Raw genomic sequence first — 16,980 nt, forward strand, 5'->3', positions numbered from 1 at the left:
CATCTCGGGAAGTGGGATTGCCTCTATTCGGAAATCAGGGATGGTGATCTGCAGAGCCGTGGCTTCATTGTCTGGGAAAAAACTTGGGTCCACTTTCTGTGTGAGATGCTTGATGGAAGCAGCAGCACGTTGTGTGAGGGTTTCTCTGGCTCTTGTGCTTGAACCCTTGCTGGGACTGGGTGGGATTCTGGGTCCCCTCCTGCCCTTCTCCTGTTTCTGGGTTTTATTCTCCAAACCCAAGCAAGCTGTAAACACCCGGAGCCTGAGGGGCTTTACAGAGCCGAGCTTAGGGGAACGTGGTGATTCATTTCCTTCCCCTCTGGCTCTCTGCTATGGTTTGGCTTTTGTTTAAGAGTTTGATAATTCACTGCTGGGCTGTTTAGGTTGAAATGCTCAGAGAAATGTAAGTAAATGTGGTGATTGCTGGGGGGACCCGCTCCTCCAGCCGTAGCCAGCCCACACCGGCAGGCTGGGCTGTGCCAGCAGCTGTCACTATCTCCGTCCTCCCCATCCCAGCGAGCTTCTGTACATGGGATAAGCTCCAAATTATCCTGTGCCAGAAGCATACTCTGAGAAATGTCAACCCAGGACCGTGTGACACCCAGAGCACTCAGTCACCGGCGTGGTGCGGAGCCGAGCTCATTGCAAAACATCACGACCAGCAGACAGCAACGTCTTGACCAGGACACCCAAACCGCGGCCATCGCGGCCTGCGTGGCTTCTGCCCCTGGCTGGGGGGACTGCTGCGAGGCTGGCAGTGCAGGGTGGTGTCAAACCTGTTCATCAGCTCCTGGGTACAAACGCGGGAAGCCCCCGTGACAGAAGAATTGTGTTTCTGTGCGTTGACCTTGTTTTCAGTGTGGCTGTGTCTTGGCAGGGGTTGCTGGTTTGTTTAATGAACACTGAAATGGGAGGGGAGGAAGCAGCCAGGGAAGCGTTACAAATTGCTTCAGAGCAGTGGCATTAAAAATATTTGTGCTTACCATGCCTTGTAAATTAAGACCTCAAAGTATGGTAAATACTTATCGCCATTTTACTTGCAAAGAGGCGAATGCAGCAGGAGGAGAAGCTTTACCTGCGCTCACAGGCAAGCCCACAGCAGATGTGAGACAAACGATGTTCTCGCCTGTGGCACTGAGGGGACAGTGTGGAGGGCACAGGTCTCTGCAGGTGTTGGAGGTCCGGGCTGGCCCAGCAGCTCTGGAGAGATGCCCTCGCGTGCCTTCACACATGTTGCCGAAGCACCACTCTGTTTCTTTGCTTAGCTCCGACTTCTGATCTGAAAGATGCTAACGCTCAAACGTCTTCCTCTTTACGCTGCCAAGTTTACCTTTCTGCTCTCTGCTCCTGATCTCTTTTACAGCTGAAGCTGTGGAACAAGTACAGAGTCTCCAACATTCCTTCCCTGATATTTATCGATGCCTCCAGCGGGAAGGTGGTTTGCAGGAACGGCCTCCTGGTAATCAGAGATGACCCAGAAGGTAAGACCTGGAGTCCTGTGAGCCACAGGAACATGGGCACGCAGCTGCCTTCTCATTTCAGCTCATTCTGAATTGCCTTGGTGGGGAGGGGAGCGGGGGGAAGAAGGAAACAAACAACTATTGTCATACTTAACTAGTCAAGGCACTGTATTATTTTCAGCATAAAATTTTCTGCATCGTTCCTGCCAGATCTTGTGTTTTGGTTTTGCTTGTTGAAAAGAACAAAGATTTCCCCTCTAGGAATTTTGTCTGAAGTGCTAATGAGGAAAAAGCTAGGCTAACTGAAACATTAAGTTTGGATTTTTCCCTGCTGGAGGCACATGGAGAGACAGACTGAGGGCCCAGACTGTCCATACCTTGGAGCAGAATCCTTCCAAAATATTGAGTGGGACTTTATCACACGCTGTTAGGGTAATGAATTCCCTGCTATTTACAGATGCAACAGAAAAATGCTACCATTCTCTGTTTCTGAGGTTTACTCTGCTGAGGGTTGATGTTAAATCCATCCTCTTCCAATTTGCAAAAAACAAAATGAGCAAAATGTGTGCCCTTACTCATAGACTCTGCAGACCCATCGTTCCACTGCTACAGCCTGTCCATGCACACGTATTACCGACGCATCATTTCTTTATGCAGTAGATACTGAGCACAGCGACTGAGTCTTTAATTCAGGTGGCAGAAACTGTGCAGCAGAGACACGTTGTGGCCTGAGCCATCTGTGATGTTTCCTCCTCACTGGCTGAATACCCAGAGCGATTGCTGTGGGAGCTGGCAGCGGATGATTCAGAGCATGTGTTTGTGTGTACACACACATGCTTGCTTTGGGGTGCAGAGGGTTAGTATAAGTTTAGTTTATATATAGTTTTTTTAATGTGTATATATATATAAAAACCCCATCTTTTACATGTATATGCAAAGGTTTTATAAATAAATAAGTGTACTTACATATTAAAAAATATATGGTTAGTATCAGTGTAAAGCAAATAGTTTGCTGCATTCCTGGGCACGTACCACTTTGCCCTCTGTTGTTAAAACAAACACTGTTGATAAGGAAAAGGTGCCTCATCAGGCACAAACGAGAGCAGGCTTTGTCAAGCCGAAGGTGCTGGGACTCGTGTGAGGGTGCAGCCTACCTGGGAAAAAGGGGTGGCCCTGGCTCCACTGCAGAGCTGAGCTTCCCCCATATCTTTGCAGAAGACGGGTTATTATTTTTTTGTGGAACCTTTTGAAACTGTAAATGCTGCATGTACATCTTGCTGTTTTGTGTCTTCTTTCCATCCCCATACCGACTACTCCAGGTCTGGAGTTCCCCTGGGGGCCAAAACCCTTCAGTGAAGTTGTTGCAGGGCCTCTGCTAAGGAACAATGGCCAGACGCTAGACAGCAGCGCCCTGGAGGGCTCACACGTTGGGGTCTATTTCTCCGCACACTGGGTGAGTAGTAGGTGCTTTGTAGAGCAATTGGAGTGAGCTGGGGTAGGTGCTCTGGGCATCCCCCCAGGAGTTTTGCTCTGGAGCTCTGTGGGAGAGTAAAGACCTCGGGCCCACTGGTGTTGAAGCAGTTAAGATGCTCCAGTCGTTGTGGAAGAAGCTGCAGCGTTGCAGTGGCCTGTCATCCTCAGCAGGCCCTTCAGAAGAGGAAGAGTGGTCAGATTTTAAAAACTAAAGAAGTTTTGTTGGCAACTTATGGGCCATAAGCCCTGGCCATGTTCAGGGCTGCTGCCTGGCACTCCAGCAAAGATGAGGCCACACCTGTCCTTTCACAGTCGCTCGATCATCCAGACCTGCCGCGTGTGGGCCTCCCGTGGAGGAGATGGTGCCCCTATGCACGTGTTGTGTCTTGCAGTGCCCGCCGTGCCGAAGCCTCACGAGGGTCCTGGTGGAGTCCTACCGAAAAATCAAGGAGGCAGGCCAGAAGTTTGAGATACTCTTTGTTAGTGCAGACAGGTAAGGAAGCGCTAACAAACACCCTGTGCAGGCAGAGCTGGCTGCCCCCCCCGAGCTGGGAGCGTTGCTGGTTTGATTTGAGGAGGAAATCTGATTTGGGGTAGAGCAGGTTGGGGGTTGGCAAGGACAGCAGTGGGCTGAGAGTGGGCTCTGTCCATGGAGCAGCTCTGTTCCGCTTTGTGGCTCATGGGTCTCAGGTCTGGAGGGTGCTCAAGATGCTGCTGTCACCATGGGTTGACGTTCAGATGCCCCGGAGAGTTTGAAATATTTTAATGGGGAAAAAATGCACCGTGAACCCTTTCTTGAGGAACTGGGGGCTTTAAATTCAGTCTGGCTCTCCCCGGGTTGCGTCTCCCAGCAGCCCTTACTGGTGGGCTTTGGCAGAAGAGATAAAGGGCTTTGCAGGCCAGGTTTTTAATGAGAAGAGGAAGGAGGCTGGCAGGCGGAGGGGCTGTACTCTGGATCCCATGCCCTGTTCCCCTTGCGCAGGTCAGAGGACTCCTTCAAGCAGTATTTCAGTGAGATGCCCTGGGTAGCTGTGCCATACGCCGACGAGGCCAGACGGTCGCGCCTGAATCGACTCTACGGCATACAAGGTAGGAAAGGCTGCGTTGAGGCACAGCTCTCCTTTCTGCTCCTTTTGTTGAATATTTGTAATGTCTCCTCTTGTTTAACTAAAACAAGAAAACAGCAAAGCACAGCACAGTGCCCCAGGCAGAGCCGCTTCATGTTTCTGCTCTCCGCAAACTCACATTCCTACCACCTGCCAGGCAGGCTGTTAGTTGAAACAGGACTTCCATAAACAACCTAATTCTTCCTGGAAACTTGGAAGCTGTTTTTGGCTTGGAATTTTTTTGCCTAATTACTGATTTATTTATTTTGCTTTTTCTTGAAGGTTTAAATTTCATTTTCTTGCTGTTTTATGTAACGCAAAGGCAGGCCATCGTTCTCTGCGGAGCCTGAGGAAGATGGCATCTGGTTTATGTTAGTGACATGAATTAGAGAAGAGTGCATGTTTGATGTAAACCATGGCTTTGCTTTTACTGTACGTGCCAGTGCCAGAATTCCAGCAGCCCTGGCTGCTCAGAGGGGCAGGGGAGAGACTCTGTCTGTCGGGGTGGCTTCAAAGAGTCATGAAGACGATAAAAGCTCACAGCAGCCCTCCTGGGGATGGGCACCTTGTTCCTGCGGGGGATAAACTGCAGCACAGGGACGTGCAAGGTGACTAAGCTCCCCGGGAGGTCTTCTGGATGTAGGTGGAGTTTCTCCCTGTGGTTAAAGGGTCTTGCTGCAACGTGCCTGTGTCTCACCCATCTCCATGCGGCATCAGTGAGGTGGGCACAGGCTGGCAGAGGGTTAATGCAATCTGCAGGGGAGAAGGAGTGTTGCCAAAGGGACCTGGGGAGAGTGGCAGGAGAAATAATTCCTCCTTGGGGTCCTCTCCAAACACCCCTTTTGGGGTGAGCTCAGGTGCTGTCACTCAGCTGTTGTTCCCTGACCTTAAACCAAGGACAACCATTTGCCTGCTTTAAATAGCCATCACTTTGCTGCTTAATTACCTTCCCACGAGGCAAGAGCTTTCCAAATTAATCTGTCTTTTCCCCAGCCCGCTCACAGACCTCTCCAGTGCCTGTTTCGGCCGAGTGCTGCAGGACTGCTGCCAGTTTCACTGGGACTTTCTGTAAATAAGGTGTCTGGCTGGGCATGCTGTTGCCAGGGAAACAGGGACAACAGCTTTCCCTCTAACTCCAGCCACTGGGTCCTTAAATGTCTCTCCTCATTGTGTACTGACCTGCAGTGTAAACATGTGCCGCTCCCCTGCGCCCTGACCCCTTCCTCTGGCTGGGAAGCTCCCATATTACCCCAACATTTCAGCTGCTCTCCCAGGGATGCTGACCCTGGGATTTGGGCATGTTTGAGCGTGAACCCTCTGCTTATCTATCGTGATTTTCCTGTAAAGTGGCAACCTCTCCCTCCACAAGCGTGAACTGCAATCCCACAAAGTCCTGTCGAAATGTGGAGGCAGGCTGATTTGCACCCTGCGCGGGAGGCATCACCATCCCACCTCCCTTCTCCCCTGGTGCCACACAGGCTTTGTAAGGCTGGGCTGGGCTGGTTCCCCACTGCAGTCTGGGGTGGAGCAGGGTGCTGCGGGGAGGGTGCCAGGGCACTGGGAGGTGATGGGCAGGCTGGAGGTGAACCCTCCTGCTGCTCCCAGGAGCTCCAGGTTGCTGCTGGCCCCTGCACAGGCAGCAGCTCAGACCCTTCCTGCCGACTTTGGGGTTTGCAGTCAGGCTTTCGCAGCAGGCTGCCGCACAGGCTGTAGCAAAAGCTTCCTGCAAACAGAGCTGCATGTCGTGGGCTCAGCTGGTGGTTATTCCACCCGAGTGAAAAACCGGACCCATGTAATCTGACCTACCTTCCACCAGACACATCTCCCAAGCCCCCTTCGGAGCTGCACCGCAGCACCAGCGAGAGCGCGCAGCCTCTTCGGTGCCCAGGTTACCCTCCTGGTGGTGCCCTGGGTTGCGAGTGCAGCACGCATGTGGCGGGGGGGTTTCTACTGGTTTTTGTAAGGCCAGGAGCTGAAACAACAGAAGAGCTTGTCTTCCCTGACTGCTTTAAGTTCCTGAGTGGTGGAAAGCAGCAAGAGAGTCAAATCTCTTGTTGTTTTAGTCCTGTGTTGGCCCCTACAGCATTCAAAAACTCAGTGTAAAATGTAAGTTGAGTTATTGGCCTTTATTTGGGTTTACTTGAATGCCTCTATTCATAACCCATGCACAGCCAGTGGGCTGTACCCTACCCACCTATATATTAAATTTCTTCTGGGTGCAGCACTATCTTGAGACAGAGTCATCTCCTGTGTGGTGGCTGCTTAGAAACAATTGTCTGTTGTGTGGGCAGCTCCCGGTCTGCATGATCCTGCCTTAGGTGGAATCCCCTGATGTTAGCTCTCCTTCCGATGGGATGGGGAGCAGTGATAAATTCTATGCTTGGACAGGAATCGCCCCTTGTTGTTGTATATCTTATGAGACCTCTTGGTTCCTGGATGTTCCCTGTGGACTCCGTGTTGCCTCTTTGGGATTTGCAGTCCCTTGGGGGAACTTCCAAAAAGCTGTTGTTTCCCCCCACCCCACACTTTAGCCCAGACACCCCCAGGTCACTCTCACAGCCTGGCTGGTGGGAGCAGCCTGGAAGTCACTGTTATGGGAGGTTTCTTGTACGAAGCTTCTGGAGCTTTCTTCTGAAAAGGTAAAACCCAATCAATAAAACCCACCCCCTGTCCTGCGGTGGATGTATTCTGAGTGTTTGCTTCATGTTGATTTTGATTACTCACCCAGCAGACTCAATGCAGATGAGATTTCCATGTCGGATATGGGTTTTAATATATAAATAAGTAAATATATTGCCAGGTTCGGTAACAAATCATTTGGCCCCTGTATTTTCATAAAATGCTAGCCCCGTGGGAACCAAATCCATTTTCTAATGCATAAAGTCAAACTGAGCCCGTCTATGCTAATTCTCTTCCAAGCTTATACAATATTCATTGCAGTGTCAGATCTGTGATTCTTCTTGATAAGTAAATTCTGGTGTTATGACTCATGGCAATTACCAAAGCCCCCAAAAGGCACTAAAATAACAATTAGTGGCTGGGGGGAGCGGGGAGGGGGGGAGCGGTGGGGGAGGTACTGGGGTTAGTGGCTGTGACGAAGGTGAAGGACGGTTCCGTCGGTGCTGCTGGTCTGCGTCCCGTGCAGAGGGGGACGTGTTTGCCAGGGGAGCAGTGACAGGGTTCACCTGGGAAGATGAGGCTGATCCTGCGGGGTGCCACTGTGAGCCTGGTGGTGGGGGTGTCCTAACCCCAGGGACCTGGCCAGGGAGGTGCAGGAAGGAGCTGAGGAGACAAGGCAGCGCTGCTCGGAGCTGGGAGCAGATGGGTGGTGGCAGCCTCAGCCTTCACCAGATGAGTCCAGAAAGGAAACCAGAGCTTTGGGACTGGTGAGAAACCTCTGATGCAGGGGAAGGGCTGCAGGAATTGACCCAGCGCGTGTCACGTACCTCCTAACAGACTGAAAATCCAGCCCCAAGTTTTCTGATGTGTTACTTGTATTCCCCAAACATGCTAAACTCAGGGTGAATTATCTTAAAGACTGTTTTCTGACTCCGTTTTGTACTTGCAGTTGGAGGTTTTAGTGGCTGGGTGCTTTGGTGGGTGCGTGTCCGTGTACACAAATCAGGTAGAATGCTTTGAAGTCTCCAATAGCTGTGGGATCGCACTCACAATGATCTGTGTCTAAACAGGGCCCTTAATTTGCCCAGATCAGCAAAGTTTATCCGAGATCTCTGCCTCGGTGTGCCGCGTTGCGATGGGGTACCCAGCTGAACCCACATTTCCAGCCTGTCCCTCGTGTATAACACGGGTCTGGAGAGGATGGAGAAGCAGGCGTTTGGGACAGGGCTGGGAATTGTAAACAGATAAAGGTGGGAATCATGTGGGATGCACCACGGAGGGCTTCTCCTGACTTCAGCAGTACTTTGTGCCTCGAAGGGGAGGGCCAGAGTGAGATTTCCCAATTCCTTCCAGTCTGTTTAACCCGTCCCTGCCCTAGAGCTATTTTGAATACCAGCAGGTAATGAATAAGCCTTTTTGTGATACAAAATGGTTTTCTTGGCATACCCTTAGGATTTGCAAGCCCAGCCATTGGGCACGTTCCTGCACTGCCGCTCTTACACCAGCTCTGTGCTCACAGCCCCAGTGCACGGGCCGGGCTGGAATGAGGGGAATGCGGCTGCTCGCCCGGACCTGCAGGCAGGCGTGGGACAGACAGATGGCTGTGTATTTCCTAGAGAAATGCCTAGAATTCAGAGGGCTTGTGAGTAACCCACTGTTGCACAAAAGTTGGGAGTGCAGTGCCAGAGCCTGGCAGGGACAAGCATGCTGGGTCCCCCCTGCTCAGAGAATGGCTCTGCAGGGTATTTCTAGTGAATGAGATCTAAAAGGAGCCTTTGGATGAGGGCAGGGGGATTTGAGCTGCCTTGGTTTGCCGGTTGTGGTCTGGGGGATGTTGCTGGGTGAAGGAGGAGAGGCTGGTTAGCAAGAGGATCGAAGCCTGGGTGATGAGAAGCAGACGGCAGCGCCTGGCACTGGTCCCGTCACCCGTCTCTCAGGGCCTGATCCCAAACTCTCCCCTCTTCCTTCCTTGTGGGACGTTTCTTTGTCTCCTTGATGAGAGAGGAATGGTGTGCTTTCCAGGTGAAGTCACCAATGTGAGCTGCTCCTCTTGACTCACCTGTGACTGTTCTGTGGTGGGAAAGCCTTGTCGGTGCCTTATCAGATGGGACAGTCACCAGCCGGTGTCACCTGGCACCCCATCTGAATGGGTGACCTGTGCTCAACCTTTGCTGCAGGTCTGCTCGCCTCTCTTACAAAGGCTTCTCCTTTCTGACAGGGCTTTCCAGCCCCGTAGCTCGGAACAAAATGCTGCTTTGTCCCAAGGGTCAGAACCTCATCAGATGTCCCCCGAGCCCCGTCCTACCCAGTGCTGTGATCCAGTAGACCTGAATATTCCTGAACAGCATTAGTCTCAGGAGGGATGTGTTGTGGCAGATCTTTACTGTCCCTCTTTGTATAAAGGGGCATATTTAATGGATTATCTCGTTTGTTCCCCCCCCCCGCCCCATGAAGCAAAATGCATGTGTTCCTCCCTTTTCCAAGGGTCCAAACTGCAGAAAGAAATAACCCAGGACCTCCATCCTGTGGGCAGGAGGGTGCCTGTTCGGCGCTGTGCCAGGGCTGGCAGAGGTGTGTTGCGCTCGATAACGAGCAGCTCCAGGCCCCAGCTGAGGAAATGAAGCTGGTTTTGAGCTCAAGATCCACAAGCCGGCACCAGTGTGCGGGGGAGTCTCCTTTTCCCCACATGCTGTTCCCTGACAGACCTCGACCTGTGTCCATCCCAGCCTCTCGGCACGGCAGTCTGCTGGGATCCTTGAGGGTATCCTGGGGTGGCCAAGGGCTGGGTTTCTCTGCCAAAGTAGACTCACTTGTAGCTACGGTTTGGTCCTGCAGGATTTGGAAACCGGCAGCTGGGTGTGGAGGGAGGACCCCGCACCATGGCCACTGCCAGGCCGCGGCGAGGACAGCGGCCGGGTTCGTTTGTGTGCGATTTAGCCATGTGGCAGTCTGCTGGCGTTAATGCTTACGATCAGTATGATCCTCCTCCATCTCCACTTGCAGAGGCGTGGGTATTGGGTGTTCCCAGGGGTGATCCGTGCCCCTGAGCACCAAATCACCATGGTTGGTGCCGTGCAGCTGCCGCTCAGCCCAGGAGCCTTTCCTCCCCCAGCAGTGTCAGGGCTGTGAATCCGTGTCCGAACCAGGTAATAATGCTCATGACTGATCGGACACATCCCTGTGCTCTGGGGGTGGCTGGGTGGTTAGTGCTGAGTGCTGGAGGGGTGTGGGGGTTCACAGAGGAGTTTGTGGCTGCTAAAGCATACGGCCTTCCTTCTGGGAAGGAACACACCCAGCTTCCTGGCCACCGTTGCCTGCGGTCTGCCTGCAAAAAGGTCTGAGTATGTTCCTGCAAACAGGGGACGCGCAGCAGCCGCCTCCCAGTGCCGGGGCGGTGGTGCCCACAGGGCAGTGAAGCTCTGCCTCACGTGCAGGAGGTACGTCTGTCCTGTCCGAGCTCTGCAGGAGGGAGCTTGCAAGGTGTGGTGGGGTTTGCGTCCAGGAGCGTCGGCGTTGGCCGTGGTGACCCTTGCCTGCGCTCGGGCAGGGGGAGGCCAGCAGTGCCACAGCTGGTCTCTCAGCATCCTGCTGTGGCTGCTGAGTTACAGCGCTCCGCTGGGATGGAAACAGGATCCAGCAACCCCGATTCCCGCGCGTGCACGAGCTGCGGAGAGGCAGCGTGCTCGCTGGGCTCCTGCCAGAGCTGGAGGCGGTGGGAAAAGGCCCTTCTCCCCACGCCCTGTCTCTGGCCAGTTCACGTTTTGGCTGACCCCCCCTGTTTTTCTTCCATCACAGGCATCCCGACTCTCATCGTCCTGGACTCCAAGGGAGACGTGATCACGCGGCAGGGGCGGGTGGAGGTGCTGAACGACATCGAATGCCGCGAGTTCCCCTGGCACCCCAAGCCCGTGCTGGAGCTGACAGACTCCAACGCTGTGCAGCTGAATGAGGGCCCCTGCCTCGTCCTCTTTGTGGGTACGGAGCGTCGCTGCTCTGAAAGCAGAGCCTGGGAGGGGAGCCGGGCCACTGCCAGCTTGGCTAGAGCTGGCCACAGTGCTGAGAACCTGCCTCTGGTGGTGATGGTGTCCGTGGGAAGGGATGTCAGCCCGTTTCCATCGCCAAGAGCGGTGCTACGCGCTCACATGTCCACGAGGGAGGGAAAGAGAGGTCTCTGTGGAGTCCCCTTGAGGGGTTCAAGGGGCCGGACAGACCCGGAGCCTTGCCTGTACCAGGGGAGCGGGCTGCTGCGGCTCGCGGGGCTCCCGGAGCCTGCCTGTGCCCACGGCTCTGCCGCAGCTCCTGCCCAGCCACCCGAGGGATGCGGCGGAGCGGCGAGTTGCAGCAGAGAGGAGCTGTTGTATCAAAGCTGCTTTAGTGGCAGTGGTGGAGGGGAATGCTGACAGGGTGTTGGGGAGTATGAGAAATACACTGTCACGGCCGGTGGTGGTGGTGGAGACGGGAAAAGCCTCTCTGGAGCAGGGACCTCGGACATACGGGACGTGCCAGAAGAGGTGGAGGGAGTGTCTCTGAGAGGGATTAGAGCTCTGTGCTGGAAGCCACAGCTCGGGGCTTGAATCCCTGGGCTGAGCGGGGCTGTGACAGTCAGAGGAGCCTCTTCCGTGCTCTGCTGGTACTTCAGTGTTCCCCCTGTGGGGTGTCTCCCCAAAGTCCCTGTCCATTGCTCACCCACACATGACGCTTCCCCAGCTTCCCTGATAGGGACACAGCCCTGGAGCTCACCCAGGGCACGGCTGGCCCCTTCCTCATCGCCTTCCTGCCAGCCACAGGCCGTTAAATTGGGTGAGGGCCGTGGCTGGGATGAGCCATGCTGCAGGATGTGCCCCAGCAGGGCAGGGGGGAGGTGGAGGGGGGCACACAACATCTCAGGGAGCGAGCCCAGGGGTCTTGGACTCGTGGGGGGAGTGCGTCCGTCCCTTGAGTACTCTGTGGAGTGGTGGTGGGGGTTTGCTGAAGAAGCCCCCCTTGCCCCAAGCCTGCCGGTGTCGGTCGGGGGGGCCTAGCCCAGGGCAGGGCTCGTGTCCCACTTCCTCGCACGCCCTTTGTGAGCAGTACACCCTTCTCTGCAGCACTGATAACGTGGCTCTTGCTCTTTCACTTCTTCCCTTTCAGATTTCCTTTTGACCCTGATTATTTATTCAGCAGAGCCCTGCAGGGGATGTGAGCACAGAGCCAAAAATACTCTCCTCGCATGGGGAGGACCGGCCAGCCACGCCGAGGGTGATTGATTGAGGCCGGCACTGCAAGCCTCTGGAAAGAGTTATTTTTATCTTGTTCTGAGCAAAGTTTTTCTGTCACCTTGCTGCAAACAGAGCGCTCTCAGGCCGGCGGCTAGGACTTTTGCTCGGCACTGAGGGGATGTGCAGCCTCGGGGAAATCTGCTGGCGATGTGCTGGGGTGGAGATGAGGCCGGTGCTGCGCCAAGGCAAGCGCTGGGGATGGGGGCTCCTGGCCAGCCCGTGTCCTGCTGGGAGACCCCCCTCTCCAGCAGACCAGCGCCTGCACTGTGCGGGCAGCAGCACCCCCAGGAGAAAGCAGCTGCAGGAGAAGGCAGGCTGAGCAAGAGCCGGTTGTGAATAAATCCCAACCACTCTACATCTGCCCCGGGAGAGTGTAGGGCTGGGTCAGCCAGAGTGTGCAGGGCTGCCTGGAGTGCTGCCAGCAGCCGTTGTTTGTAAAAAAATCAATCCCTGCAGACACCCCCCAAACTCTACGTATTTATCACTGTTGCTCATGCAGGACAGACCCCAAAATGCAGCGTGCAGTGTCTCTGGCATCCCCTCCTCTGCTTGGAGAAGGCAGAGAGGAGGGTGGGGAAGTGTGGAGCAAGGGGAGAGAGCGCTTCGGGTGTGGGCAGCGCCTGTCCCAGCTCGGGGCTGAACCGGCCATACTGGGCGGTTACGTCAGGGACCACGAGAGCTGCACGCGACTGGGAGACCAGGGGCCTCTCTTCTGCTTTCTTACTTTTTTTTTTTTAATGCTAAAAGTTGTCCCCGAATTGAAATTGTTTCATCTCAGTGCTGCTCAAGGACGCAGTCTCTCCTCTTTCCAGCTCAGTATTTGAACTTCAGTGGTGGCTGGCGTTTGATTGATGTTGCCATCTCTTTCTACTCTACCTCTGTCAAATCAAAGCTGCCTTCACAGTGCTGCTGCCGCAGAGACGTGAGCGGAAAAGCTGCTGAGCAGCCGTCCTGAGGCGGAGGGATGGTGGGTGGCGGGCAGGGGCGGCAGGCAGCCTCAGATCAGCGCATTCGTTTGGTCTTCAAAACATGCTGATGCTTCTCAAACTGCAGAGCAGCTTTTTTTGCGCCTGTTTGTCCCTGCACTTCAGCAGCAGCACCAGGGGAGTGAGTGGTGAAGTGTCTGGGGAGCAGGAGCTGCTCCTCTGTTACATGTTTCCCTGTCTCACATGAAAAGCACATTTCAGCTGCTCCCTAATTGCTACGGAGCTGCGTAGCTTTGAAGTTCGTGCTGCACATCCCGGCTCCAGTTTCCTGCGTGGTGGTGCTGTGGGATAGAGCTGCCTGCACCCGGCCGGTTTGCATCCGTTTGATCCTGACCTCCTTTTTGCCTTGCCTCTTCTGTTTTGTCTCCCCACCCCTGTTGCCCTACAGATTCAGAGGATGATGGAGAGTCGGAGGCAGCGAAACAACTGATTCAGCCCATAGCTGAAAAAATCATTGCCAAGTACAAAGCCAAAGAAGAGGAGGCACCGTTGCTCTTCTTTGTGGCGGGTGAGGTAAGCACGAGGAGGGCACAGGGCTGCATCCTGCTGTATTTCTGTACAAGGACTGAGCTGGGTTGGGTACCACTGTCACTGCCCTTCAGGTGGGTGAACTGAGGCGCAGAGCTACTGCAACTAGCCAGGGACTATGGAGCAAAACCAGACTGAGTCCTGGCTCAGTCCCTTTTTCTTGTTGCTGGATGTTACTCCTGACAAAAGGGTCCCATCTGCATTTTCTCAGAGGTGGAGAAGCCTGATGGCGGACGAGGGAGATGCTGGGGACAGGTAGAGAGGGGCTGGGGGGGCAGGAGGGAGCTGCCTGCTCCCCCCTCGCACCCTGAGGCTCTGCGGGCAGGAAAGCTGGCTGGGCTGGGGCCAGGAGCTGGGGTTTGGGTTTCAGCCTGGCCCAGGCAGCACTGCCCTCGCTGGAGTGCTGCTGCCTGCCCTCCCACCCTGGGAGCTGCTCCAGCCTCGTCCCTAGGGGTGACTGTGGGAGTCCACCCTGATCCTGCGGGCTCGGCCCATTTTGGTGCCGTGTGGGTGATGCTGGACAAAACCGCCCCTGGGAGTGGGAGCAGGGCAGGAGCAGGGTGGCCCAGGGGCTGTGGTTCCGCTGCCTCGTCCCAGCTCTGCTCTGCCTGGAGCTTGGATGGGCACCTCATCACAAACGAGGGCTGTTTCCTGAGCTGGCCACGCTGTTGGGGGCTGGGGTGGTATTTGGGTCATGTGCAGGCTGTGGTGCTCGGAGCCAGGGATCTGCTGGAGAAAATGGGGCTTCTGGCCTCCCTTTTCCCCACGCTGGCACTTTGCCCTGCTCCAGGCTTGCAAACGAGGAAGGTTTTGTGTAAGGGTCAAAAAAGCCCCCAGTCCCCTGCCCACAGACCTCCCGAGGTGCTGCTGGGGGCCTGGGCGGGTGGCAGCCGCCACTCCGTCCCTCCACGCTTATGTCACTGCCACCACCAGGGCCCTCCGGAGCCGCCCTGCGCACAAAAGGGTCCCCACTGCTGCACCCTGGCCCCCCCCTCTGCCAAGCGAGGCCCCACCACCACCTCCTGCAGCCCCGCCAGCCCCCTCTGGACAGGCACCCCTGCTCCCACCACCATAACGGGTCTCCGAGCATCCCAGCTCGGCCCCGCGCCCCTGAATAAGCCCCTTGTTGGAAAGGCTATTTTAGGAGGGTCCAGGACCTGCCCCCCTCCCCCAGAGCCTGTGAAGTGTTTTCCTCCGGCTCGCTGGCTGTAGCTGAAACATTGCTGCTATTCATCCCGCTCCCGACATCCCTGCGGCGGCCAGGCCGAAAAATGGGGGGCGCCCGGCACGTCCCCTTCATCTGTCACCTCGATAGCCGGCAGCGCTGGCCCCGGGTCCCCACCGGCCCCCCCGGCCACAGCCAGAGCAGGCGTTTCCCGTTCCTCTCCCAGCGTCGTCTGGGCCGGTTTTGCATTGATTAAAAAAGTTTTTTAGTCCCTTTGCAGGGATAAGATAAAGGATGAGGCGTCCCAACACCTGGGCTGGGAGCAGGAGGGGCGGGGGGCGGCCGAGCACCCTGGCCCGAGGCGGGGGGCGCAGCCCTGCTCCCCCTTCCCACCTCGCGGTCTGGCTGCAGTGGAAGGGGAAGCGTGACGGGAGCTGCGCTGCCACCAGCCGCTCACCGGATCGATTATTTTCTATGACTGCCCTTGGAAATGGGCTCAGAGGAACGTCCCCCTTGGGATGCTGCACATCGTGGCCTTGGCCAGGGGCGGGAGGTGAACCGCCCCAGTGCCAGCTTTGGCACTGCACAGCCTTGGCAGGGACAAACTCTTCCCTCCCCGCCAGCAGCCTGCTGCTAGGGAGCCCTGCGGCTCCCGTGCAGGCCCTGGGGACCTGCCGGTGGGGCCTCGGTGTTGGCTCAAAGCATTTGTCATCCCTTTCCTGTTTTCTGGTTTGCTCCGGGGGTGCACCCGGGTCCCGTTGGCCTGGGGAGCAGCGAGGCTACGGCTGTGCTGGCAGAGGGCTGGCGAGTCCCCACGTTCACCTCCTGAGCTGCTGATGCCAAAACCTCTCCTGCCCCTGAGGCTCTGAGGTGGCTGGGAGAGTCTGGGGGTGCTGGGGGCCGTACCCCATGCGGAACGGGTTGGTTTAGCACGTGGTCCCATCCCAGGCGGGGATAAATCAGCCCGGTTTGGTTCTGACACGAAGCATGAGCAGGGCGGGGGCTGCGCTTGCGGCCCGGCAGTGCCAGTGCAATGCCCAAGCGCTCGGGAGGTGTTTGCAGACCACGGCGGGGAAGCAGCAAACTGCTCCTGATTGCGCTGGCTCTGCTGATGGCTCCTCTCTCTGTCTTGTTTTGGCCCCCAGGACGACATGACCGACTCCCTGCGGGATTACACCAACCTGCCCGAGGCTGCGCCCCTGCTCACCATCCTGGACATGTCAGCCCGGGCCAAGTACGTGATGGATGTGGAGGAGATCACGCCCGAAATCGTGGAAGCCTTTGTCAGCGACTTTCTAGCAGACAAGCTAAAACCCGAGCCCATCTAAGGGGGCTTCTGCGCCAACAGACGTTATTTAAAACTAGGTCTCTCTTCCGCCGCTTGTGGATTCTCCAGCGTGTCCTCACGCCCGACCCAGTATCCAACCTTCTTGTGGTGCCTTGTTTTACGCAGTGAATCCTTCTCCTGAGCAAACTCCTCGAGATGCACTTTCAGCAGGGAGTCGTTGGCGTTTGGAGACTTCGCTTGTGCTTCATGGTGATATATTCTCTAATAACCAGGCCAGAACTGTTACCGTATCGTTATTTTATACACAGCACTAGCTAGCAGGCAAATCTTTTTGCATGGTGTTCTTCCCAACGTATGCATCAGGCAGTGGATGGGGTTCTCGGGGCTCTTTTTTTCTCCTTCTCCCCTTTCTTTCCTACCACCCCTGCTGACTAAATGACTTTAAGGAAGCAATAAGGAACCTGTCCCCTTCACCCCTGGCCCATCCTCCTTTCCCACCCGAGTACCAGTGCCCCAATGAGGCCGAGACAAAGTCTTAACTGCTGACAACCTCTGAAAGACCACGGCGCAGCCGAGCTTTTCCTCCTGGGGGTGAGACCCTTCCGGGTGGGTTTCCCACCTCCCACCCCAAGCACCGACAGCCTTAGGCAGCGCTGGCTGTGCGTGTCGGGGGGTCGCCCGCCTGCAACGGGTGGGTGTTCCCTCCCTCCCTGCCTCCCGCTCTGAGCCAGGAGGAGGACCACCACCGCGCTGCCCTCACCTCTTGTCTCTCCCTTGTGCTCTCCCCATCCCCTCTCGCCCCTCTCTCTGGTATGAATTGTCCTTTCCCCTCTATGTTAGTTGATTGAGCTGTTTTTCGTAGGTGTGTCCCAAACCCAACCTTCATGGTGCTGTTCTTTAAAAAATAACCAAAAAAACCCGACAAAAAAAGAAACCCCTCCCTAACCTAAGCAGCACAGCCGAGCCCCCGAAAAGTAACATTGTAAAAACTGTACATGGTGATTGGAACTTTGTAATAAAACTGTTAGAATAACCTGGTCCCTGGAGGTGCCAACTGCCGTGTCCTGCCGTTGGGGACAGGGAGGCCACAGTGGGGG

At 55.6% G+C, this 16,980-nt stretch overlaps 1 protein-coding gene across 1 annotated transcript in view; it reads left to right on the top strand.

Moving 5' to 3' along the window:
• The window catches only part of NXN (nucleoredoxin), a 52,499-nt gene extending 35,578 nt beyond the window's left edge, over window positions 1–16,921 (top strand). The window contains exons 2-8 of the mRNA XM_074890532.1: window positions 1,364–1,481; window positions 2,780–2,913; window positions 3,326–3,426; window positions 3,916–4,022; window positions 10,454–10,633; window positions 13,291–13,415; window positions 15,741–16,921. Coding sequence (XP_074746633.1) covers window positions 1,364–1,481; window positions 2,780–2,913; window positions 3,326–3,426; window positions 3,916–4,022; window positions 10,454–10,633; window positions 13,291–13,415; window positions 15,741–15,923 — 948 coding nt within the window. The 3' untranslated portion in view covers window positions 15,924–16,921. The remainder of the gene's footprint in view (window positions 1–1,363; window positions 1,482–2,779; window positions 2,914–3,325; window positions 3,427–3,915; window positions 4,023–10,453; window positions 10,634–13,290; window positions 13,416–15,740) is intronic.
• The last annotated feature ends 59 nt before the right edge of the window (window positions 16,922–16,980 follow it).

Source organism: Strix uralensis, chromosome 20, assembly GCF_047716275.1.
Source record: "Strix uralensis isolate ZFMK-TIS-50842 chromosome 20, bStrUra1, whole genome shotgun sequence".
Taxonomy (NCBI): domain Eukaryota; kingdom Metazoa; phylum Chordata; class Aves; order Strigiformes; family Strigidae; genus Strix; species Strix uralensis.